Below are 27,800 nucleotides of genomic sequence, written 5' to 3' on the forward strand. Positions count from 1 at the left end.
AAGTGCAGCCCTTTTTAAGTCTGAATAAGTGAATACCTATTCAAACACACAATACGAGTTGATTAAGGAGAATCTAAGAAATATAAAATTAAGCAAATGATCACATTCAAAAATGGGTAAGAGATTTAAAGTCCTAAATCAGGAAACTCTAAAATTCAAATGTTCAGCAAATAAAAGCTTCATAGGAGTATGATTTGAACTACCAGTTGTTTCACTTTAAATAAGCACGCCACTTTCAGAGGGAAGATGTTCAGAAGCTCAGCTGTTGCATAATCAGCACGGAGAGGCAGGTAAGCCTGTGAAAAACACACCCAGCTGGGAAATAACCTAATCCATTCTCGGTGAGGAATACTGAAAGACGTGACCAATCACGGGACTAATACACTGTCTCAGAGTGAGCACAGATTCTGAATTCTGAAGACCTTGACCTCAGAGCCAGCCTCACAGAGCAGTATGTAAAACAAGACTTCCTAGTTAGTTCTGTAAAACTATGGTGTCAATCCAGTTCTGCTGTTTTCTCAAAGTAGGATGATGCATAACAACTACAACTTTAATCCCATACAATTGGAGCTGAATACCCACCACAGCTCTGAACCCACTTGCTGGCTATCTGCATGCTTTCAGGGACTGGTTTTCCTCAACAATAATAAAAAATCAATTCTATATTTATGAATTGGCATGATCCTTTGGGTCTTGATTTCTTTTTTCCACCAACAATTTGGTGATGAGGATGGGGACTCTTGAGTGAGTTCTTCTACTGGGTCAGTCTGTCACAGAATTCATGGCCATTTTTTAAGTACTTTTTATTGTTAAATTATTAGTAATGTAAAAATATGACTACCTACCATCAGATAAGAGATCCTGAATAATTGCATAAAAGATTTCCTTCATCTCCTTTGGCTTAGTCGTGTCAGATTCCCCAGGAAAATCCCAAGCCTTCACCACAAACTTTGACTTACTATTGAGCAAAAAATGTGTGATATGAGTTCTGAGGTCCCACTTTCGAGCACACAGGAAGTCCAGAACACTGCAGCAGACCTCTTTCACCTGAATGACCTCTCTTTGGAAAGCACAAAACATCAGCCTTACTAGAATATCCTGATGTTGGCTGTCCTGACTCTCCTCTGTGATTTCCTCTAACTTAAGTAGGAAAACCATAGTTAAGAATCCAGAAAAGATTAAAAGGAAATCAGTAGTCATTGGGAAGATGGGTAAGAGATTATGTCTTAAAAAAAAGGAAGAAGGCGCCTTTGGTTTGAAGAGTGGTTGCCCTAGAAACCTGGAAGAAAGGAGATAAAAAGAAAGTGAAGCTGTCATAGGAGAAGAGCTATTTCTGGAAGAGTCCTTAGGAGTTTTCAAGGAAAGGAGAGCTTGACTCAGGATCAAGGGGACCCTTGACATACCTGATGGAGAAGAATTTCAGCATGCGCAATAGAGGCAGAGATTTTTTTTTTTTTTTTTAGGACAGCAAGGAATACACATTCAAGGGAGAATGTGGGTCAGCCCGCAAGTGGGAGACATGTTTTGGGGACTCCTGGCTCTTCTTTTAAAGAAAATTTGGTGAGGTCTGGGTAAGGGAAGGTGTGTAAGAATGCCATCAGTCTGGTGATAGGGTGTTTGATGGTTTGGACATTCTCAGAATTCTTCATCTGATGTGGTTTCCATGATCTGATAAATAGGTAATGCTGAACAGTCCCCTAAATTATAGGTTTCTTAAAATATCCTCTCTTTACATAGTGTATTGTGTGGTGGGTTAGTTGACAATACACAAGGTTGATTCATAGATTTCACAGAAATTTGGGAGTGCCAAGCCCCTGAGAGAGAGATGAGCTTAGAGAGTGACCAACTGAGAAAAGTATATGAAACTTTAAAATTATATTTTCTATTCCTTCCTTTCTGTCTCCTTTCTGCCTATTTTCTTTTTATTCTTCTATCTGACCTCAAAACTACTGTGGCAAAACAGGAGCTGAAACTATAGAGCCAAGCAACAAATAACTATTTTTCCTCTCAACATAGAAAAAACCAGCCCTACCCCTTGGAACTCCATTAACTCAAATGTCAAGTCCATATGGTCTTGCCCCCTGTGGATATTACCCACCTTAAGAGTTCTTTTTCTGTTGCTCTTGGAAGATTCAGAAAAATTTACAGAGATTCTCTGCAGCAGTGTTTCAGTAAACAGCCGTGTGTGTGTGATCTACACTGGCTGCTGTGAATTTCTGCCCTGGTGGATTCACTCAACTCACAGATCAACATGACTGGGCCCAGATGATGACCCCACCCACCCCAATCAGGGAGTGCATGGCCTCGGGAAGCCAGCTACCCTCCTCTCCCAAGATCCAAGTTGTACCATGGGGACCCAACACAGGGCTCACTGATGAAGTCCTTGAACTCACTTTGCCTGTGGCAATGCCACCATAATGCACTCAAGGTCCAGGTGGGATTTCCTTGGCAATTCACTGAAGCATTTCTAAATTGATGGAGATCAACCAAAGGGAAGATCAGAATATGGCATTGGTCCTCTACTCTTTGTAGAAGTCCTTTTTTTTTTAAGTTTCTTACTTTTTTGGCGGAGGGTTGGGGCAAGAATTTTCATGCTGGGAATATTCAGGTTAAAAAAATACACACACACACATACATACATACATATATATATATATATATATATATATATATATATATGTATGTATGTGTGTGTGTGTGTGTGTGTGTGTGTGTATGTGTAATTTTTTTTTTTTTTGGCTGGCCAGGGCAGACAGTTTCTTGTGTCTTGATAACAGCAATCCTGTTATGAGGGAAAGACAAAAACAGAAAAACAAAAGGAAAACAAAACTTGAGATTGCAGTGCTAGCTGTCCAGTTAGGATCATTCCCAGAAGAGACACACTTCAGTGGGCCCCAAAAGCAGATAAGAGAGAATGTTCTGGTGGAAATCCACTGTTGTAAGAAAACAGAATATTGGAGAAAAGAACGCTGGAAGAGATGAAGGAAAAATGTATAAGATGCAACCTGACCCCAAGCTTTATTTTCTCTTCCAGGAGCTTTGTCTCCCAAGGTATCAGGCAGGAAATAATTGAAAAACGGTGCAAACTAGTGGCCAGCATTGACCTGATTGGTGGTGGTAGTGGTGGTGGTTGGGGCAGCTGTGAGTCTGTTTCTTTTCTCATCTTAATCTTTCCCTTCTCTTTCTTTATGCATCATGGAGCCAGATATTATGTGATTTAAAAAATCTTTTTCTGAAAACAATATGGGACAGGTAAACCAATATACTTTTTCTCTAGTTTAAATATAAGGAATAGAATCTGTAGTTAAAAAAAAAAAACAAAACAACCAACCAAAAAACCACTAGGGAAATAGAGTATGATAAAGAAAGGGATGTTTACCTTGTTGTTCTTCTATATTACATGTGAGAAAGGGAGGAAAATTTAATAAGGTAACATGACTGAAGATACACACAAGATCTAATAGAAGGAAATATGTTTGTGATTCCTCTAGCCCCCAGAGGTACTGACTTTGCTACTATTTTAATTGGCATACCCGTGTCAGCTTTTTCTACTTTAGCAATATGTTCACTTTTCTTCTCTGTACCTTTAAGTGAAGAACCAAAGCTCCCTTTTGCATTCACCTATGAAGACTTGCAATATTCATGGCAAGGGGTTTAGAGATCCTGCAGGATTTAGAGATCTACCTACTACATGTTCTTGGCATTCACAAGAGAATGTAATTTTCCTCACGGTGGGACTTCACACTGATTCAATATGTGGATGATTTATTGATAGCTGGCGAAACTTTATATGCTTATAAAGATGTCATTGTAACTTTACTAAAATGCTTAGCTTCCCAAGGACATAAAGCATCACCAGGAAAATTGCAGTAGAGTCAAACTGAAGTCAAGTACTGAGGACATGAGTGATTGATTGGCTGGTGAAACATAGTTCCACCCCAAAGTCTGTCTCTATATTTTACAAATGAAGCCAACTGCCACCAAAAAACAAGTTTGCCAGTTCGGGCTGTGGGTTCATAATTGCATGGGTCTGTGATGTTGGATGCCATCACTCTGGGGTTGTGAGGCAGTTTACAAGCCATGGCAGATCTTCTGAATGAAAAACTCAACTCTGAGCCCAGTACAGAGAATGTCCTGGTACCCCATGCTGCCGCCATCCTACAAATCCATCAGACATAAAACTTACCAGTGCCCCACCAGAGTAGCTATGACCCAGTCTTGTCCTCTAACCCTCATGGATTCTAGGCAGGTGGCACCTTGGGGTCTAGCCACTCTGTTGCCAGATGCTGACCAGAGAGGTGGCCTGGACTGGCTCAGGGTTTTGGAAGGTACTTACCTTAGTCTGATTCATATGACGCTGACAGAACCATTTACTGGTGTGGTTTGCACAAGAGATATGGGGAAATACAGATACATTTATGCTGTCAATATTTTGTACAGGGGACCCTCTCTCAGAATATTTTATAAGTGAATGTAAATATATTTTTTTTTCTATTTCACATAGTAGCTAAAAGCTACTATGTGAAATAGAAAAAAATAGTAATAAAAGTCTTTGAAACTGTTACTGTTACGAAGTTCCAGGTCAGAAGGCTGACTCCTGGTCCAGCCACTCACTTCAAAAAACAAGAAAAGACTGGGTGTGGTAGTGCATGCCTATAATCCCAGTGGCTCAGGAGGCTGAGACAGGAGGATGGTGAGTTGAAAGCAGCTTCAGCAAAAACAAGGCACTAAGCAACTCGGTGAGATCCTGTCTGTAAATAAAAATACAAAATAGGCCTGGGGCTGGGGCTCAGTGACCGAGCATCCCTGAGTTCAATTCCTGGTACAAAAAAAAAACCAAAACAAACAAACAAACAAACAAAAACAACCCAAGAAAAGATCATGGTGAAAAGCAAGAAAAGAACTTCAGGCACCATGACCCTATTGGGAAGGCCAAGGCAGACCCAGCATCTCAGGCCTGTCTTCAGATGCTAAAAGAAGCTTTGAGTTTCAATAGAGGAAGGACAGGCAGAGGCCAGAGGTCTGCCTCACTGAGCAGCCTTGGTTGGACTGAGGTCTGTTGACCACTGTGAGTGCTGGTTCAAATCTTGCCTGAGTCTTCAAGAGGGACAGGATAGGTTAGGTCAACGATGGGCTAATAGACCTTATGTCACTCATTTGTAGATGAACACCTCTTAGATGATTGCGTGCGTCTGTGCAGAGTGGAGCAGGGATGTGACCCACAGTTTAAGGTAATAAAGGAGACAGGTATAAAATGAAGTCAGAGATGGTGAGCTTTATCCTGCTTGAAGTTCCCCAAGGGCATCTGCAGGCCCAAGAGCCACTGCTTCCAGCATGGGTGTCCTGAGTCCCTGTTATAGCTTTTTCCCCCAAACCTTGCCTTGTCCACTCCTTGATAGGGGAGCAGCCATCTGAGTCTATGGGTTTCTTAGCCACATGGTGAACCAGTACGGAATGGGGACAACCAGGGTCTCTAAACAATGGCTCAAGTATATAAGTGAAAACAGCCAGATGTTTAAGTCTAGAAGTGAATTGTAAAGCAGAATATAAGAGGGGCCAAAGTCAGACAATGTTCCATTTAATAAAGTATATACAAGTGGGAGCCCTTTTGCTCAATGTCTCCATGAGTTTGGCTTTTCTTTTACCTCCAAAATAGCACATTTGTCTCTGGTTAAATTTCCCTGCTGTGTGTTCAAGACCAAGCCGTTAGCCCTGTGTTGGCTCAAAATTAACCTTTTTTCTTTTTACTGGTAAGGCCAGTCAGGATCCCTCAGGAGTTATTTTTAGGAACATGGTAGTATAAAGATTCATTGCCATTTCTATCTGTCCTATAGGCAATGGCTATTCTTTCAAAATTGGATTATTCTGTTAGAAGTAGTACTTATGCAAAATGTTAACAAGCAACAGTTAAAAGTAACAGTGACCATTCCAGTTTGTCTTAGGAATAAATGTCATAAAGCCTTAAAAGTAAAGTGGTGGTGGTCTCTTAAGTAGGATGTACTTGCTTAAAGATGCATCGCCTTAGTGACCAACGTCCACTCTTTTTAATTGTCTGTTGGACACGGTTCCAAGTGCAGTGTTCAGGCCCAAACAATTATCTTTGCTCAAAGATGATGGTCATGATACAATTAGGGATACACAAGTATAAGGCTGGAGAAGGCTGTTGTGACTATGAACAATGTCTGTTTGGAGGATACAGCTTGGAAAATGTTCTCTTCAGGTTTGCATTTTAGAGCAGTCTAGTTGGGGAACATAAATACATTGAACACACAAACAAGTCAGTAATAATGAACATCACAGACACACAGAAGACCTATATATATATATATATATATATATATATATATATATATATATATATATATTAATTTAGTCTCTACTTTTGAGCAAAATTTACAAACCATAGCTCAGTAGGATGACTTTATGTGTCTGTCTTCAATAGGTCTACATAGGTAATATGATTGATGGAGATAAAACTCTGAACAAGTTTAGGAAGTAATGTGACTGACCTGGTGATGTACAGGTATATCTCATATACACAATAATAAAACACTTCATCAAAGCAAATAGATGTAAACCAGGGTGTAAGTGTCAGAGAGTCTTTTTAATCTGGATGGTATTGAAGACATATGACAGAAATGTCGAATTTCATTGACCACTGCTCATATTTAGGTCCAGCTACAAGGCGTATTGTGTAAAAGAGAAAACTAACTGCTTACCTTCATGTATTAACCTGTACACCTTTAACCTGACACATTTTTGTATAATATTCAGATAAAGTTCAGACATATGGCATAGTTAGCCCTTAGATGCATACACATCTCTAATCATAGCTATCTAGGGTACCACATACATAGTAAGTGGCCCCAAATAATAGTTGTTTATAAAAAGTGGTCATTTATAAAATAAAATGACACTTAAATAAACCCTGACTCTGCTATGACTCTATTCCCTAAATAACAAAAGCCTCACAAAGACAGCAAACACAGAGATTCTTTTGATAGAGCACAAAACCTTTGTTCTTCCAGCCAGTTCTTGGTAAATGTGACTAAGAGCAGAAAACCTTCTGTCTCAAACGTGGAGGATTCCATTTTGATTTGACATCAGTGTATTAAACTTTGACCTCAGAAAAGCGCTTCAAATAACTTTTTCAGTTACAGCCAACTTAATCATACATGAATTTCCTAATGTGGTCCTTCACAAATCTCCTGGGCCTGGTTTAGACATTTTACAACTTGTTCATATGCTTAGTTTTTGTTCAAGCTTTCTTGTTCATTTGTGACCTTAGGACAAAAAAAATATCTTATTTTGCCAATCAAAATCTTTTCTTTTTAATCCCAAAACTTCCCCCCAAATATGTCCTCACACTCATAACATTTTTATATGTCTTTTTCCTACTTATTGATTCTTTTTTGGCCTCATTTTATCTTTAGTTTACAATTAGAAATAATCCTTATGAAACTTTTAAATTTAGGCAAATTGCTTCTTTTTTAATAAGACAAAATAGTTCATGCTTTTTATACTTTTTTTTTTTTAAATCAGAACACAGCCTCAAGTTTTAGTACGTTTTTCAATGTCAATTAGAATTAACTCTTAGTGGTCCTCTTTGTAGAGAAGGCTCAGGAAGAAAACAATTTCAAAATGTTTTCTAAATCTGAAAAACTTACAAAAAACCCACATTTAATAGACCCCAATATAGTGTATTTTTGTAAATGTTAAGACGCTTATTTGTAAGTTTTATATAAACCTCGGATTAAGCCGTTTTCTATGGCAATAGACTGGTTTTCAAAGGCTTTCTTTCATTCCTCTCCCTTTTTCTTCAGCCCTGTGTGAGTTGGAGAGTTAACCCTTTCCTAACCCTCTTGTTTTTCCAGACTGGGTAAGACTTAACACTTGAATAACCAGTTTCTGAGTAAAGACAGCAGAACAGACTGAGGGCCAAAAGCCTCCATTTACACAAAACCAAACAGAACAAAAATATATGAATTTAAGCACGCAGACCCTCCCTCCTCAGTGAATTCAACAGAATAACCACGAGCTCAAAAAAGGAGTTGTTCTTGCAAAAAAAGAAGAAAAAGAAAGAAAGAAAGCAAGAAAAAAAGAAATGACTGCAGTTTTTTTCTTTCTTTCTTTCTTTCTTTCTTTCTTTCTTTCTTTCTTTCTTCCTTTCTTTCTTTCTTTCTTTCTTTTTTAAAGGAATTTGTGGGTGGGAGATTCACCCAGAGGCACTGAATCTGGACCAGGATTATTAGACTCAGAACCAGCTGCCATACAAGATGGGGTTTTCTCCAAACCCTTCTCCTTCTCTTAACTCCTTTCTCATTTTAGTGGAAGTGCCTCTTTTGTTAGACCTTTATGATCAGGTGTTCATAGAACCTCTGCCTTAAAAGGGACCAGGTTAGGATGACCAAGAGGAGACAAAAAAAGAAAAAAAAAGCAAATTTACCTAGTGGAGGAGCATCAGGAGAGAGAGAGACTCAGTGCTGTGAGCAAATGTGACAAGTGTTCTGAAACAAAGAATTTCCCAGTTATCCAAATATCACAGACCAAGAGCCAGACAAGAAAGGGAGTACAGTAACTTTGAATCCAAGTGCACTTTCAGATACAAAGGCCAGCGGTACTGCAGGGGGAAAATCATCTTTTTCTTAGTCTTAGGTTTATAGCTGTTAAAAAAGTAAAAAAAAAAAAAACCCAGATAGTGAAGAAATTTCCCTAGCATTGAGACAAAATTAGCACTTGTCATTCTTAACCAAATACAACAGATCTCCCCCAATCAACCTCCTTTCTGCACCGACCTTAGTCTTTTCCCTCCTAATAGGTACCACAGAATTACAGATTCCAAACTTCCTAGCCAGATAAAATGGCAGAAGCCCAAGTAGGTTCAAAAGAACTGGCTCCACTGAGCCCCAGAAAACAGGAAAAGGAAGGGCAAGGCCCAGGGGCATTGTCAAGGAGAAGACATCAGAATCCAGGGCCCTGGGCTCCAGGAGTTCATTTCTCTGCCTCACAGAATGGAAAATCAGCTGATGCAGGCACATAGGGGGAGGAAACAGAAGTCCCTGAAACCAAGGTGGATTCAACCCCAGGTGGCTCACCCTTCTCTTCTCAGGGTGGAGATCAGCCGACTGCAACAGGCGGATGCTGGGAGGGTGGGCTTTCTTCCCTGGCAGCTTGCTACAGCAGAGGCCTGACTCCAGAGATCCCCCCAAACCTGGTCTGGCCACTCACCTTAAAAACCAAGCAGCAAAGGTCATGGTGAAAAGCAGGAAAAGAACTTCAGGCACCATGACCCTATTGGGAAGGCCAAGGCAGACCCAGCATCTCAGGCCTGTCTTCAGGTGCTGACAGGAGCTTTGGGTTTCAATAGAGGCAGGACAGGCAGAGGCCAGAGTTCTGCCTCACTAAGCAGCATTGGTCAGACTGAGATCTGTTGACCACTCTCAGGGCTGGTTCTGGGAGGAGCTGGCTCTGCAGAGGTCCTTACCACCTGAGGGGGCAAGTCCCACCTGCTGCTCAGGGTGTTTGTCTGTGGGACCTGTGATCCTGGGAAGGGGACATGACTTGGGGCAGCACTCCAGGGTCTGAAACAGGTGGCTGCAAATCTTGCCTCAGTCTCCAAGGGGGCATTATAGGTTAGGTCAATGAAGGGCTAATGGACCTTGTGTTACTAGTTTGTAGATGAACACCTCTTAGATGATTGGCATGTCTATGTGCAGAGCGGAGCAGGGATGTGACCCACAGTTTAAGGTAATAAAGGAGACAGGTACAAAATGAAGTCAGAGATGGCGAGCTTTATCCTGCTTGAAGTTTCCCCTTTGGGCATCGGCGGGCCTCAGAGTCACTGCTTCTATCCAGGTACCTCTCTCCCTGAGCCATTGTCACAGCTCTTCTTAAACTATGAGGACTGTGGACTGTTTTTCACAATAGCTCCTGGATCACGGCCATTTCAGTGGCATATCCAACGCACAGAGCGGAAGATCACGTGGAAGATCCAGTTTAACAAAGTGTGTTGATCTGTTTTCCCCTAAGATGGACAAAATGGATCCATCTATCCAATGTCCAGTACTGACCCTTAAACATTATAAACAAGTGATCTGAAGAACTGTGTTAGCTTCGCATCACTGTGACAAACTAGCTGAGAAAATTGAGGAAAAGGAGGAAAGGCTTATTTTGGCTCAGAGTTTCAGAGGTCTTGGGCTGTGGTCACCTGGCCCTGCTGTGCTGGGGTATGTGACAGCACTGGACACTGAGGCAGGAGTGTGGAGCACAAAAAGGGCTGAATTCTTTTATTATTATTATTATTATTATTAGTTGTTCAAAACATTACAAAGCTCTTGACATATCATATTTCATACATTTGATTCAAGCGGGTTATGAACTCCCATTTGTACCCCGTATAAAGATTGCAGAATCACATTGGTTACACATCCACTTTTTTACATACTGCCAGGGTGGGGGGATAGTAGAGGATAGGAAAGGCAGCAGAATACAACATACACTAGTAGGGCTGAATTCTTGATAGCCAGAAGCAAAGGGGAGAGGGAATGGGCTCATCACCTCTTCAAGGCCACTCCCTGGGCCTCACCTCCTTCCTCTGCACCTCGCCCCCGCCCCCGAGGGTTCTACTAGCTTCTAATAATCCCACAGGCTGGCCATCAAGCCAGCACACAGGCCTTTACGGGGACATTTAAGACCTAAACCATAGCAATTAAAACACTACTTAGGCCTCTGATTTAGTAATAGTCATTCCCAGCTCATTCTTAATCTGGGCAAGTTGGGACACTCGGCAATGCGAAGGGTGAAAACAGCCCAGTTAAGTAACTGCTCTGTGGTTGGTAGCAAGCGGCAGAACGTGACTGGGACCAAGGCAGAGGTGCAGATGCAGAGAGCACCCCATTCCAGCCAAGGACCGCAGATGCCCGTGTATTTGCAGACCAAGGGCCTGGTCTAGAGAGATGACCTCTGACAACCAGGTCAACCCACTAGTATCTACTAGGTGCCAACTATGTGCTCAACACTGGCGAGAGCCAGGAAGGTCAGAGAGGGGTGTGAGTCTTGGGGGCCTGTCCCGAGCCCTCAACCCAGAAGGCATTTATTGACCTGGAATAGGCCCTGATTCTGCAGCAATGTCCACTATGTGCCAGTACAGGCTGGTCACTGAAGGCCTCCAGAAGTCAGAGATGGCGCCAGGGGAATGGCCTGGACTTTAATGACAAGCCAGCTCTAGATGTCCAATAGGACACCTGAGAGCAGGAGGCCCTTCCCATCAATGTCACAGAGCAGGGTTCCCCCAGGGCCAAGTCAAAGGACAGTTAGATGAATTACCTGCTTTTAGAAAACGCATTTAATTAATTAGTGGGGTCACTTAAAGTCAATGGCAACATCTCGGTAAGAAAGCCTATTAAACTGTGTTATCTATGTAGGTATCAGTGTATATAAAATACCCGCTTCAGGGCAGGTTCTGTGACCTACCTCCTCCAGAAAGGACCTTCCACAGTTCTCACGGCCTCCCAATCATCCATTCAATCATGAATCCATCAAGTGGATTAATCCACTGAGGAGGTCAGAGCCCTCATGATCCAGTCATTTCCTAGAAGCCCCACCTCTGAACATGCTGCATTGGGGACCACATCTTTAACCCGTGAGTCCTTCAGGGACACTTCATATCCAAACCATAGCACATGTTCAAATATCAAGCATCATGCAAACATTCTCCACGACTCAGTCTTCAAATAGGAGTCTATACCTAATTAAATATATCCATCTATCTACACATATATTTTAAATATGGTACTCATACTATTGGGGATTATTCTTTTATTTTCTCTATATCCACTGAGCTTATCTATACCTTAATAGAAACCCAGTGTGTAGACCACAGTCTTTCTAGAGGAAAAGGCTTTGGATTTTATAGTAGTTTGTACGGTGCCCTTCATGTAAACCTGACACCTCAAGTAACTCACCCTGAATCTCACAGCTAATCAATGTAAATCCAGCACCACCACCCACACCATGTCATGCTCCTGGTTAAGTCCATTAATTTGTGATAGAGTCAAGGGAAACCCCATTTTCCTCATTTTATTTATGTTAATAAGCACTAGTGTATTATAGTGGCTAGTAAATTATTAACAGAAAATGATGATTCAAGAGCCCTTACTTTAAAATAATTAACTACAGCTGGGTGCAGTGGTGCACACCTGTAATCCCAGCAATTTGAGAGGCTGAGGCAGGAAGATTGCAAGTGGGAGGCCAGCCTCAGCAACTTAGTGAGACCCAGTCTCCCAGTAAAAAATAAAAAGGGCTGGGGGGCGGTCTTGGCACATTGTGGAGTACTCCTGGGTTCAATCCCTAGTATTGAAAAAAATAATTAAGTATATCTCCTCACATAGCCAATTATAGGTACCAATTTAAATAAGAAGCAGTTTTGCAGGCTACATCACTATCTATAATCCTCTGAAACTAACATGAAAAAAATGCTATTCTTTCCTAACATCATCTGCTAGTGAGGAGCTGCCAACCTATGGATGAAGATGAGTCCATTTGAGAATTAAGGGTGTGTGCAGAGGCTCATGGAGAGTTGTGGGGTTGGGGGTGTGGATATACCTTATTCTCTGATCCCTGCTTCAGAGAACAGTGTTACAAGAAGAGGAGGAAATATTTAGCATAGTAACAATGACAGTAACAAGCAGCATTGGGTAATGATTAATCATTTATCATATGTTCATCCTATTCACATGGGCCACCAGTAATTTGTTCACAGTCACAGAACTAATAACTGCTGGGACTTAACTCAGACTCAGGTCAATCCGTGGGGCTCCTATAATTTTCCACTTACTGGAAATTCCAAACCTTAAAAAGCCTTCAGCAGTGTCTTAGCCTGTTTCCTGTAGCTATGACAGATTACCACAGACTGGGGAATTTATAAACAATATAGGTATATGTGAGTTCAAGTTCAAGAACATAGTGCTCCTGTGCTGCAACATAACATTGTGGAAAGGCAAGTGAGCTTGGGAGACAGAAAAAGTGGACCAAAGTTATACTTTTTATCAGAAACTCATTCCCATGATAACTAACCAATTTCTACAATAAGAGCATTAATTCACGTGAAGGTGGAGCCCTTGTTACTTAATCACCTCTGAAAGTTCCCATGACTTAATGTTACAATGTTAATAATGTTACATGACAAAGATTCTTTTTAATTTTTAAAACTTATTTATATGTGAACATAGAAAAGTTCTGTCTGATTCATTCTACTGTCTTTCCTATTCCCATCACTCCACCTTCCCTTCATTCCCTTTTGTCTAATCCAGTGAACTTCTATTCTCCACCCTCCATGCCCAGAGAGAACATCTAGCTTTTGGTTTTCTGGGACTGGCTTAGCATTTTACCTGCAAAAGTCATTCTTTTTATGACTTAGTAATATTCCATTGTTTATATGTATCACATTCTTTTTATCCATTTATCTGTTGAAGGGCACCTAGGTTGGTTTCATAGCTTAGTTATTGTGAATTGGGCTATAAATGTTGATGTGGCTATGTCACTGTAGTATGTTGATTTTAAATCCTTTGGCTATATACTGAGGAGTGGGATAACTGGGTCAAATGGTGGTTCCATTCCAAGTTTTCTGAGGAATCTCCATACTGCTTTCCAGAGTGGTTGCACCATTTTGCAGTCCCACCAGGAATGTATGAGTGTACCATTCTCTCCACATCCTTGCTAACACTTACTATTACTTGCATTTTTATAATTAACATTCTGACTGGAGTGATATGGAATTTCAGTGTAGTTTTAATTTGCATTTCTCTAATTGCTATAGACGTTGAATATTTTTTCATATATTTTTTGACCATTTGCATTTCTTCTTCTGTAAAGTGTCTATATTCAGTTCCTTTGCCCATTTATTGATTAGCTATCTATCTATCTATCTATTTATTCATTTTTGGTGTTAAGTCTTTTGAGTTCTCTATATATCCTGGAGATTAATGTCTATCTGATGTGCATGTGGTCAAGATTTTCTCCCATTCTGTAGGATCTATCTTCATGTTCTTGCATGTTTCCTTTGCTTTGAAGAAACTTTTTACTTTGATACCATCCCCTCTATCGATTCTTGATTTTACTTCTTATGCTTTAGGAGTCTTGTTGAGAAAGTCAGTTCCTAAGTGACATTGTGGAAAGTTGGGCTTACATTTTCTTCTATGTAGACCCTTCACATGTAGGGTCTCCAGTCTAATGCCTAGGTCCTGGATCTACTCTGAGTTGATTTTTGTCCAGGATGAGAGAGAGTGGTTAAATTTCATTTTACATAAGGTTTCCAGTTTTCCCAGCACTATTTGTTGAAGAGGCTCTCTTTTCTCCAATGTATGTTTATGGTGCCTTTGTCCAGTATGAAATAACTGTATTTATATTATCTCTGTGTCTTCTATTCTGTTCCATTGGTCTTCATGTCTGTTTTGGTGCCAATACCATACTGTTTTGGTTACTATAGCTCTGTAGTATAATTTAAGGTCTGCTTCACTTTTCTTGCTAAGGATTGTTTTAACTATTCTGGGCCTTTTACTCTTCTAAATGAATTTCATGAGTGCATTTTCTATTTCTGTGAAGAACGTCATTAGGATTTTAATAGGAATTACATTAAACCTGTATACCACTTTTGGTAATATGGCTATTGTAGCGAAGAAATTCAACACAAGTTTTGGAGGGGACATCCAATATAGCAGATAGTCACAGAAGTCAATCACCCTGCTGGAGTGATGGCTTCACAGTCAGCTGGGACAAGTCTCTGGGACAGCCCCAGGCCATACCTGCAGCAGCACTTCCTTCAACCACAGCTGGTTCCTGGAGAATAGAGAAGGTCAGGAGGTATCAGCAGAAGGTTGAAGGCGCTCCATCCAGATACTTGGGTCCACATGCTGGAGCCTGTGCGTGTATGTGTGTGTTGTGTATGTGTGTGTGTGTGTGTGTGTGTGTTTGGCTTTGAGTGCCAAGGGTTTGACTGGTCATATTCTTCAATGATGCATCAGTAAAGAATTGTTCTGGTCTGTGTCAGGTGGCCCTCCTCAGCCTCCGTTATCTCTTCATTCATTCATCATTCCTATGATTCACCTTTCCTGAGTCCAATGTGTTTTGTGTATTCTTCTAAAAAAAAAAGGCTCGATTCTTTTGTTCACACATATTTAAATTTACATAAATGTTGTTTTATCTTTCATCATGCTTTCTACTAATTCACTTTTTACACAGGTGTAATTATACTACTCATAGAAAGGTGATAAAGATAATATACTCACTTTTTAATAACCTGTAGAAGCACCATTTAATCGATTCATAAAATACTCTCAGGGCATATGCTGGGTTAATTATACTCCTAATGCTCTACACTTAGCATTAATACAATTTTTTCCTAATAACACTTATAAATTACAAACTATCTTAATCAAATAGTCTTGTTAACATACCTTATAGGGCAGGTTAATTATATCTTTCATTTGTATAGCTCCTTAGAATTTTTAAGGCACTTTCAGAAACTTTCAACAAGCTATAAATTGGGCAGAGCAGTTGTTATATTTCCCATATTATTCACAAAGAAGCTGAGATCACAGAGACTGAAGCTCATGTCCAATATCAGCTGAGTTGGGCAATCCAAGGAGAATTATAGCCTAGGAGTACAGGGTGCTTCTCACCCAGGGGTGCTGTCCTGCCTCATAACCGTTACAACTAAGATAGTAACAGCATATTGAAATAAGAGTCTTGTTTAGCACATTTTTTTAAAGTATGTTTTTTTGTAGTTGTAGATGGACAGAATGCCTTGATTTTATTTATTTCTATGTGGTGCTAAGGATATAATCCAGTGTGTCACACTGCCGCAGTCCGGCTGCAGCAAAATAACCAGGGGGTGACGAATAACTTGTGTATGTTGATACAGCAGGAGTAGGAGCCATTTATTGTAGGACAACAGAACTATTTATACATTTCACACAGCTTATCTTAATTAGCATAAACTAGATACATCAATCAACCAATAAGGAATCTCCACACTTAATGGCTTGCTTTTGTTACTTCTCAAACCACTCCCTCTGGCATTTTGCCAGGCACCATCCAGACTTGTTTACGAACTCTAACATTCCTCTGGAAAAATACCAGGTGCCATCCTGACTTATTTACAGACTCTAACATCACACATGCTAGGCACTGAGCTCCTTATTTAGTACTTTCAAGTGTTGGGAAAACAAAAAACTGGTATCTTTCATACACGTTGCTTTGTGAGTTCTGACTGAAGAAACAGTGGGATTGCTTGGTGCACTGGTGGTACCTCCTGGAGACTCAATCCTGCTCTCAAATGTCTCTGAGGTTCATTTCTGAAACTCATCGTTTAAAATAAAGATTTAATAAAAATGTATTAAAGACAGAACTGTTTCAGAATGACAGATCTCTAAGAGGCTTCTTAAAAATTACTGTTGATGATGAATCTTAGACTGGCCGCCCATTTGTCTACTGAAGGCTGGGCGTGTGATAGTGACCCCTCATCAAGAGTGTCCTCCATGAAGCCACATTAGGTAGGAGGCCAGGTGGTCCCATGAGAGTTGTAGCCCCTCCAGCCAGATTGTTAAATATGGCCAATGTGAATGTGAAGAGCAAACCAAAGTGTTAGTGGCCAGACAGAGGAGGATGGTGGGAACAGGAGGTCAAGGGGATAATTCTATAAGTGGGCCCACCGTGCTGACCCTCACATGCTTTCTTTTCCAAGAAGCAATTTACTTGCAGCCCTGCCTGGCCTATGTAGACAGGATACGTCAATTCCTCAGCAAACTCCCTGTTATCTGCAGGAGAAACGCAGGCCTAAATTGATGTTGATAAGAGGAATCCAAGTTACCCTGAAGGGAAGAATTCTGTGGCCATAACCTGAAACTGGAAGATAAGGATAGTTCCTCCTAACCATAGAATCTGTAATAACATGTGGTTAAGAATACAATTAGAACTGGTCAGCATAGGCCAAGGTGACCTAGATTTGTCATGGCTGTTGGTACTTTCAAATCTGAAGTCATTTTGCTGTCAGTCAAACGTCAAGAGGTGGGTCTGGGTCTGACTTTCTGGAAACTTCTCTGGGATCTCCCATAAAACCAGAGTACAGAAGAGACACTATCCCTGTCCACTCTGAGAGGGAGAGGACATATTCTCTCCCTTCATAGTGTCCCCTTCCCCTTTCCTGTCCCTTCAATACACTTATTCCTGTACCTCTGAGTGACGTGTCTGAAATCCTTCTGACTTGATTGCAAGAATCAGGGTTTGAAGGGGGTCTTTGCACTGTCTCAGTTTCTCAGAAGTCCCCCCAAAGCTGTAACACATACATACGAGTGGTGGGGAATTCTGTGGAGAGAATAGTCTATAATCTGACAAATCCTTTACATACGTTAATGGGTTTAATCATGTCCACAATTTTCAGGTAGTCATTATTTTTTCACTTTCAAAAGAAATTATGGTGCCTTCCATCAAGGTCAGGTGCCTGAGCAAGGACAGAAGAGAATATGAAGGACTGTGGATTCTAAAAGTTGTTTGCTAACCGTCCCCTCAGTAGTGCTGTGTCTCTTATTTGTCTCTAAATGAAGATTTAAGGCTCCGGAGAGTTGCTGAGGGCTGTATATTTCCACAGAGAATGCCTGGCTCTCTGCTTCTAAAACCTTTGTTTTCTATGAAACAAAACCAGGCAGGAAGAGCTCTTTATTCTTTATGACTAACATGCTTCTGTTTTTGCTTGCCTATAAATTCATGTCTCTTATGGAAACTCTCAAGGCAAATTTGGAATTTAATGGATAAAAGACTACCTTACATTTTTAAAGACACGGTATTTTATTGTAAAATAGAAGGTGATTTCGAGAATGAGCCCTAAATGTTACAGGAGTGAAATACTCGTGTAGATCATTCCTCTCTTTTTAATTTCTGCATCTTTAAAGAACAACTTTATTTGGTGGGTATCTTAAGGAACTGGTTACAATTCTAAAAAAATATGAATAATATGACTTTACACTAGCATTGAAATTGACCGCCCTCACTAAGGCTGTTCTGTGGTTCAATTTCTATTTATTTATACCAAGGGAAGCCCTCAGGGGGTCTGGGACTTTGCAGATTGATTCTAATTCCATTTGTATTGTTAAGCTGGCAAATTCTTTAACAAAGCAAAATAATTGGGCAGATAACATCCTTTAAAAAATTGTTTTAGGTGTAGATGGACATAATACCTTTATTTATTTATTTTTATATGGTGCTGAGGATCAAACCAAGCACCTCACATGTGCTAGGCAAGTGCTCTTCCACTGAGCCCCAGCCCCAGCCCAGATAACTTCCTTGACAGTTGGTTTAAGTAATGGGCCAGCTCCAAACATTGAGTGTAACTGCATGCCCCAGGCATGTCAGGAAAAAGCCATTCTACTGTTAGAGTCTCTGCAAGCAGACGTTTTACTCCCTAATTTCATGATTATTAAGTGAAAGAGTCTCTCGGTCTTTGAATTTCTCTCTAATACAACTTTGGCTGCAGCTAAAAAGTTGAAAAGTTCTGATTTAAACCTTTATTCATTAGGAAGCGGGTTCTTCATGAATCCCTCATCTCAACCCACCCCTGCACTTTTTCATATAAAACCCACATGCTATGTTTGAACACCCTGATAAAGGGAGTTATACACAGCAGAAAATTGTATAAGAAGTGAAAATATTAATTTTTCTAAGTTTATACTTCCATGTGAGTGGTTATCAGCACTGTTTTTACCTTATTGATTGAACTGGTCATTGGTAAGTGATCTCAAATAAATGTGTATGTGCGGGAACATCAGTCTTCCCCTCGTTCCTGCACATTTTTATTAGTTTTGATTAACGTGTCCTAATTGTACATGGTAATGATCCAACCTCTTTCACCTGCTCTCCCCCATACACAGCTGGAAACGAGACAAAAAGTATTTTACATAAACTTCTTTGCTCTCTCTCTGGTCTTTCATGATGATGATCAGGTGATGACACTAGGCAGAAGCACTGTCCTTTGCCCTAGGCAGATAAGGTTGGGGGGGGTTCCCTGGATACCCCCAGAACTCTGGCCACAGGAAATCTGAGTTTTGAAGTAGAGTAGGAAAGAAAACCTGCACTGATGTGGAGACAGCCAGGTGACATGGGATGAACTCTGCACCTGAAGTAAAACCCCTAGGATGAGAGCCCTCCCACCCTAGGTGGTAGCCACTGACCTCCAGCCATCTCCTGTCTGGAACCTAAGGGGGTGGGGCCAGATCCATGCTAGGTCCCTTCCCCACCCTCATGTCCCATTCACGTCCATTCTTCTGTAGCATTGGACGTTCATCACCCAGGTGTTTTACCACCCTGGGTGATGTGGTTGATGGGAGCATCTTTATTTCCTGGAGATTAGAGGAGGAGATAAAAAATTCAGAAAAGCAAATTTGAGGGAAGCTACTGTGTTTATGGACATGTTAAAGGTGCTGATGAAATTTCCACTGTCCCATAAATACAGAAAACTTGGACAATGGTGACTGATGGAGAGACCCGGGAGAGGGCGTCACATCTGGGCTAAACGTTAGCAGACATTCTTGAAAGAGGGCTTTTCTACAGCAACAGAGCGCATGTGCTCTGTCATCCATGGAGCGGAGGCCAAGGGAATGTGGTTCTCTGCCCTGACCTGGATCTTTCTCTGATTTCTCGCAGGGATTTTCAGGAAACACAAACGCGGACAGCGTGGTGCACTACCGGCTCCAGCCCCCCTTGGAAGCCAGGTTCCTGCGCTTCCTGCCTTTAGCCTGGAACCCCAAGCGCAGGATTGGGATGCGGGTCGAGGTGTATGGGTGTGCATACAGTAAGTAGCCTTGGTTGCTGGAAGAAATCCACATCTGCATGGGATGCCACAAAAGCCAAACTGCCAACTGAACTTGACTTCTGATTTTTAAATAACTGTGAAGCCAAACTGATTTTTTTTTTAATCTTGTGTTTATTTTCCCATGACAGAGTGGACTTTAGTTTTTACTTTTTATAGTTGAATTTAGAGGTGGACCTTAATCAAGATGTATTAATATTTAGATTTCCAGAGTTTAACAGAGTACTTACAATATAATAGCCATTGAATAAAGTCAATAAAGTCTAAACCAGGGACAGATGAAGCTGTTCTTCTGATGCAGACACTCAGTATAGGAATGCAGAGGGGATGGGGGGCTCCGGTTTCTTGGGCACAGCGCCTGCTCAGTGGTGTCTCAGTTCTGACTCTGCCTCTCTCTGTTGACGTCCCTGGGAAATCTCTGTACAGCGCACTGAGGCTTCACTTTTTCTTCCTTGGAAGGGATACATGTATATGCATTATGTCAGCCTATTTTTCTCATCTATTATGTCATTATGTCAGCCTCTTTTTCTCATCTATTAACTATAATCAAAGTCAAAAGACTGGCTTGTAATTCTAGATCCTTGGGAGCTGATGCAGGAAGGTCACAGGTTCAAGGTCAGCCTGTCTCAAAATAGAAAATTAAAAGGGTTGGGAATACAGTTTAAGGGCAGAGCACTTGTCTAGCCTGTGGGAGACCAAAGTAAAAAGAATGGAACTAATGTGAGTATATAACACAGACGTGAAAAGCAGACCATGAAATTGTGTGGCAAGAGTTTATCATCTAGCCGTTATTGGATAATCCAGGATATACTTGTTCTATTTCTTTATATCATCATAGATTATTGTCAGAATGGGACAATAATAAAAAAATAATTCCTGTGTAGACCTGGAGAACATGCAAAAAATAGACTGGATGGAATTATCTTTGGCATCTCAGGTTTGGTCAGGTTGGACCCCCGTGTGATACAATTTGCACAAACATCTGCCTCCATTCTTTGCTAATCCCGGCTTTGACCTTGCAGAATGTTAATTTTCTAAAACATAATATTCATCTACCACCCATGAAGCATTTAAAGTCATGAAATGCTATTATTCACATTCTGTGACTCAACCCCTGTGCAAGCCAATTAATTTCCTAACTCTGTAATCTAATGTTTACATTTCTATGGAACATTAAGTATAATGGTGTTGTTTTTCCATCCGACTTTCTTTTCTCCCCCCCCATTGGTCATTTTCTTTCATCACTGTATTCCCTTGAACCCAGCTGAGTTCACTGTTGCAATGGCTACAGTGTCTGATACTTGGAATTTCTCTTTGATGCTCTGAAATTAGCTTGTCCTCCCATCACTCTGAAACAACTTCAGGTTTACTGACTTCAAAGCAGAACACGCTCTTTGATGGGGATTTACCATTAGCTTGATGTTCCTTCATGAGGAGATGCTACTCGAGCTCCTCAGAGTAATATTGGAAAGATCAAAGCTCCGTGACCAGTCCCAAGAAGCACAGTGCACCATGCAGATCTTGTGGAATCTCTCGGCACTGTTAACTTTTGTAGACTTGAGCTGTTGGGTAAGAGTCACTGAGGAAACAAGATGCAGATGGATAAGATCTCACCACTACTGAGTAATTCAAAATATGTCCTCCAGAAGGTGAATCTCTACAATGTCCTTTTTGTCTTCGAGGAATTATTTTTCAGATGTATTGATTTTGTGTACGCTGTTGACACTTTATGTTAATAAGGGTGGTACGTTTTGGTATTTTCATGTGTATGTCCACTGCCCTGTTTTGATTCAAGAACTTTATTATGGGATATGACGTTGCTTTAAGGCAGTGTCTTTTCCCAGTTACACTCTATTTATAGCAAAATGCTCACTATCACTATAAATTTTCATGGATTCTGATTAGCATGTGCAGTTTCTCTATCTCTGCCGCTTTTCCAGATTCTAGGGATTGGACCCAGCCACCCACATGTGCTAGACAAAGGGCTGTACCACACGTTGAGGTATCTGAATGGGGACATAGATTTTACCAAATTCCTCCCAGACAGGTGAATACTGTCTGTGACAATAAGTTCTTAGTCTTTCAGGAATTAATCTTTGAGAAACTCTGAATGCATCTGTCTTTGGCTCTTTTCCAATATTCCTTTCTGGGAAGTGCCGTGATGATGTAATGGTACCAATCATCTTCAAGTGTCACTTCTACACTCTCTCTTGCCTCTAAAATGAATAGATAGACCTACTTCCCAGTAAGATTTAGGTTACCAGCGATTGAAATGAGTCAGGCTCAGGAAGAGGCTGGCTGGCAGATAAGGAGTCAGCTTGGGTGTGGGATGGTTGTAAATATCTCTTTCCTTGCCGGGTGGGATCCAACCATGAGACTTGAAAGTTGAAGATTTCTTGCATCCTTCAGAAATGAAATTCATTATCATTTTAAGCTGCTGGCTTTCCTGTAAGTCCTCTGTGTGCTGTTGAAAACTAATTTCCACCTTTTTTTTTCTCTCTGCCCAGAGCTCTAGAAATCATAAGCACTTATCCACTGTGGGCCTTCTGTGTGCTAAGCACTGTTGTGAAACTCCATGGATGTTAACACGTCGGATTCTCACAACAGTCTTGTGAGGTAAGGCCTGTTTTCAGTCTCATGTCACAGATGAGGAAACTGAGCTCAGAGAAGGTGTGTAACCTGTGTAGGATGGAACTAAGATTCACGCTTTAACTCCTTTGTCCTTCCTCTGAACTAGTACTCTATATTATGAAATGTCCCTAAAAGGAAAAGAAAAGAACTGGTAAAGGGACTAGAACAGAGTCTTAATATATAAGACAAATTAACCTCCATACTGGAAAATATAGCTCTATCTAATGGTGGTGTATCTGTGTTGTTAATAACCACAGAAATCCAGTAATCAAAACTATAATCTCAATTTGTAAGTTGAACAATTATAAACCAAGTTCATACCAAATTAGACAAGCACTTCCTCTTTTAAGCCAAGAACTAAGTTGTCTCCAGTCATTTTGGATGGCAGAAAAACTTGAAGAAGTTTGGTTTTCTAATTTTCCAGTGTCCCTCTGCATTTCCTATTCATATAATTGAATTTTATACCAATAATTTTTTTCTCTTAAAGGTTATTATGAAAGTTTATAATAAATGTGATACTGAATTTTTATTATTTTTTGTTTTTATTCAAATATATATTATAGAGGTTCACTTGTATTGATTAGGGCTATAAAATATTTATTTGCTCTTACAAGAGTCTTAAATTGCTAAAAATGTGGCAGATGGGGAAAAGGTTGACTTTTAGACTACCTGCAAGCACCAAGTCCTGAAAGGCTTGCTTCCCTGATGGGCAGATCACTCCTGAGAGAGACCTTGTGGAGATCTCCCTCACCAGCACTCAATTTTCAAAAATTAAAATTGCTGCTTAATTTTTGAGCTAAATGTTCTTTATCAAAAACATGTGCTTTTATTTAGTTTCATTTTTTTCATGTATTGACTTCACAAGTCAGAGTTGACTATTTTTTTAACTTGGATTTTTTTTATTATATTAACTTATTTCATTCAAAAGTCCCCATACTGAGTTAAAAGCATGTGTTTAAATTTCTAGATTGAAGCAGCACAGTCACATTCGACAAGAAGTCAAGGCATTACCTAATAGACTAGAGTTTCAAGGTTATCACCTTGAAACTGGGCTTGAAACAAGTCTTCTAACACTTATGCTTTTCCATTTGCCTGAGAAAAACATTTCAGGAAATCCCCTTCGTATTTCTTAGAAAATCAATCCTGCTGTGGTCTAGCGTAGTCACATGGGGAATAAGGAAAAGCAAAACTCAAAACCAGATCGAAATCACCCAGGCAAGACCTCTTCAGGAGCAGAACACTGTGTTAAACAACTACAAAATATAAAAGCACAAATATTAACGTTATCTTTGAGCAACACATAAAGACACAGAGGTGATGGGAACAGCAAAATGTGAAGTCTTTGCTGTCTTTCAAAAGCTTTCCTTAATTAATTGCCATTTCCTAACTGTATGTGGCCTCATTTGGATTTGACAGTTTTGCTTTTAATTGTGCACATAAAATTAGTTCTATAACAAGGAATAATTGGTTTACATATATTTTGCACAGAATGTGTGTGTGTGTGTGTATGTAAAGTAGCACTTAATACAATAATTTCTCCTGCATACATTAACCCCATGTGAGAAAATCAGACTTGTAAACTTTCAAATATTAAGCTGCACAAAATGGATGAGTTTTTGAGGCACAATTTTTTTAAATATATTTTTTGCATAACCTAAAGAAAAGGGATAACTACACAAAAGACTTGCAGAAATATTATTTTGTGAAATTAAATACAATAAACAATCTATCTCAGCTTGAATATTTGGGCTGGTTGGCTTCTGACGGCTTCACATGTTTTGTGCACCTCTGTTTATTAGAAACATATATTTTTCTGAAGATAACTGCTTTCTTTTTCTTCCTTCTACTTTGAAAAAACACGAGAGATTTTTCTGGGTTATGTTAAATTTTTTTGTACGTCTGTTGTTCCATCTTCAGTTGATTTTGACAGATGTTCTTTTGTATTATAGATAAGACACACTTGTTTTTTGATGAACTGAATGATCATGACCTTTATAGTTGAAATTGTAAGGCCCCATTAGAAAACTGAAAAGAAACGGCAGAATTGTAGTTCTGGCAGGCTTCTCCGGAAGGCCCAAAATAGTGTTATTGAAGTCATGCTCTCTCAACAAACCATCGAAATAAAAAATGTATGCCTTTATTAGTTAAAGTCCTCCAGAGAAACAGAATCACTGTGTGTGTGTGTGTGTGTCTTTTACAAACAAACAAAATCTTCACTAATGTGTGTACATGTATAAGAATCAAGAGAAGTCAAAGTTACTGGGAATGAATAAATCATTTAAATTGAGTGACACTTATTCTTAACAGAAGAACAATCTTAAAACAGACAACTCATTTGGTAGAAATATAACATTTCCTGATTTTTAAAAAATCAAATAGAATGAGAAGAAATAAACCAGTATAAAGACAGAAGTCAATGAGAATATATTAATAAATGTGTTTTTCAATGATCAATTTGGAAAATGAAAAAGCCTACCAGTGAGTATTAGGTATATCAACTTGTAACACCAATCAAGAATACATTGTTATCAGTGTTTTCCTCAATGAGCAACTAGAAATGTAACCTGTGTGTTTGCGTATATTGAGGTGTATTGGCCTATCCATTTTCAGGTGCAATGTACAATGTATTACAATTAGAATTACTTTGTCATATCCTCTTTCCCAGGATCTCAGGTGGTTTATTTTGATGGACTAGGAGCCCTGCTATACAGATAGGATAAAAAGCCCATAAGACCAATAAGAGATGTTATTTCTTTGAAATTTAAAACCATGCAGAACAATGGGATTCTACTCCACAGAGAAGGACAACATGGAAATCATGTATCTCTGCAATTAATTAAGGGAAAACTTGTCTTTTCTCTTAATTCAGGTAAAAGGCATTTGTTCTTTCATGCCAGTGATTAAAATAAAAATCTGGATAGTTGGAAATACATCCATTGGTACTTAATTTTCACAGTTAAGGAAAGAGACCATATGATTTATCAGTGAAACCAAACACCTTTGAGAGTTCAGGGACACATTACTGATAGTTACCCTGGGATAATGAGTGCAAACTGGAATTGTCATGGGAAAGTGCGAATGAGAACTGAGGGACATTGCTAGCAAATGCATCCAGCCTGTACACATCTCCAGTATGATTTACGCAAACGGCACTTATTTTGACAACTGTGTAAGAAGGCCATTATAAATGCATTATACATATAATATATCACATATTGTCATTATACATAATCATACAGATAAGAATAGGCTGTTGTGAAATTATGAGCTGGTACCGATAGTGATGTTCTAGCAAAGAAAATACTTGCAAGGTAAATGAGGATTTCATGAAAAGTCATAAAAAACAAATCACTAAAAAAAAGGCAATTTCAACAAAGTATAAAAATGAATACAAAAGAAATCACAAAAGATATCAAGATATCATTGTGTTCAGATGAAGAGAAAGATGGATGATAGCTATGTGGGATGGAAGGGTGGACATAAGTTGTAGTGCTGATGCAGCAAAGGGAATCTATGGTTTTTAACAGAACCACCCCAGCCTGCTGTGCTTTCTCCTTTCAGGCAATGCCAACCTGCAGCCTGCTGGTGCCCACGTGAACCGCACCCTGGGCAGCCTGCTGGATGACCAGCACTGGCACTCCGTCCTCATCGAGGTCCTCAGCACTCATGTCACCTTCACGTTGGACAAACACACTCGTCATTTCCATGCAAGGGGAGAATCTAGTTACCTGGGTCTTAACTTTGAGACTATCATAAATTGCATAATTTTTAAAAAAATTGTAGTTGTAGATGGATAGAATGCCTTTATTCTATTTGTTTATTTTTATGTGGTGCTAAGGATCAAACCCATATGTGAGGCATGCGCTCAACCATGGAGCCACAACCCTAGCCCTATAAACAGTTTCTTAACTTCTTTGAGGACATAACATCTTTTGCAATGTATCTCCAGTATGTATCTAACTTTTCAATAACATCTATTCTACCTGTTCTTCAAGGACAGATTTGAGCTACTTTTGAGCACATGAAGAATCAGAGCAAACCAGGAAAGCTGTGATGAGTGTCTGATACCCATGGTTTTGGCACATAATATCTACAGAGACCCTGGTCTATACTAGATCATCGATGATTTTATTACCTTAACTGTGTAATAACAAAATATAGGACCCAGTGTAGAGGTTGGCACTTTATGGGCCCGAATCTTGTCTTATTTTAAAAGAGCCATTTTGTCGTTTTAAAAAGTTTCATTGGAACACGTGTCCTTTTCCAAAATATGTTGTATATAGCTGCTTTGGTGCTAAAACCTCACTATGGAGTGGTGCAGAAGGTACCAAGTGACCCACAGAACAAAAAATATTCACAACGTGGCCTTTCACAAAGGAAATTTATCCACCTTTTTCTTTAAGTTAATGCACAAAGTCTGGTGCTAGAAATAACACCATCAAAAAGTGCCACCTAGAATAGGGGGGCCTCATTTGAAATGAACAAATGTGGAAATATAATTGGACACAGATGGATTTGTGACCACCATTGCTTGCACCTATTAACCGTAACTGTTTTAAACAGATAATCAAAACATCACTAAACAATGTTATTTATGTCATTTTTCTTTCTAAGATCAGCTTTGGAGGAATCCCGACATCTGCAGGGTCCCTGGCAATCTCACATACAAACTTTTATGGATGTGTAGAAAATCTTTAATATAATGGAGTGGATATTGTTGAATTAGCCAAGAAACACAAACCACAGGCCCTTGTTATGGTAAGAAACTTAAAAGAAAAGGGAAGGAAAATGAATTCTTAGTGTTTTGTGCCCTTAAAATATTTCTTTTGCCCTTAAAATATTCAACTCTTATTATTTAAACAGTGGACATGTGATAGAAGTTTTTTATTATGTATTAAAAAGCTAAAAAGTAAATGTGCCTTGCAGGACATGCTTATTTCATGTTAATATGAAGTAAAGTAACTTCTTATTTTTGCATGGAGATCAGACTTTGTATGTCTCAAATATTTGGGGTATTATTATTCTCAGGGGACTAATTATTTTGCAATGAAAATCTCCAATGAGCTATCCCTAAATAACTGGAAATATTTCCAAATCAGTAAACTTTTTTCCATGTTTAAAATTAAAAATACCTAAGTTTTGGGTTACAGGGCAAGTTCATGTTCAATTTGACAAGTCTTAGAAGCACAACACGGGACTACTTACTGATATTGTTTTAAAAAGTGTTTTCTTTCCTCTTATGGGCTGCAAGGAGTTGGCTTATGGGTTTTAGAACCAAAATCTGACAACACCTTTGGTTCCGGCTCAATAG

At 39.7% G+C, this 27,800-nt stretch overlaps 1 protein-coding gene across 1 annotated transcript in view; it reads left to right on the forward strand.

Annotated features, from left to right (window-relative positions):
- Positions 1-27,800, forward strand: part of LOC144369945 (contactin-associated protein-like 3) — a 149,389-nt gene that overhangs the window by 40,137 nt on the left and 81,452 nt on the right. The window contains 4 exon segments of the mRNA XM_078030418.1: positions 19,693-19,840; positions 25,155-25,358; positions 26,051-26,233; positions 27,102-27,247. Coding sequence (XP_077886544.1) covers positions 19,693-19,840; positions 25,155-25,358; positions 26,051-26,233; positions 27,102-27,247 — 681 coding nt within the window.

This window comes from Ictidomys tridecemlineatus, chromosome 13 (assembly GCF_052094955.1).
Source record: "Ictidomys tridecemlineatus isolate mIctTri1 chromosome 13, mIctTri1.hap1, whole genome shotgun sequence".
Lineage (NCBI taxonomy): Eukaryota > Metazoa > Chordata > Mammalia > Rodentia > Sciuridae > Ictidomys > Ictidomys tridecemlineatus.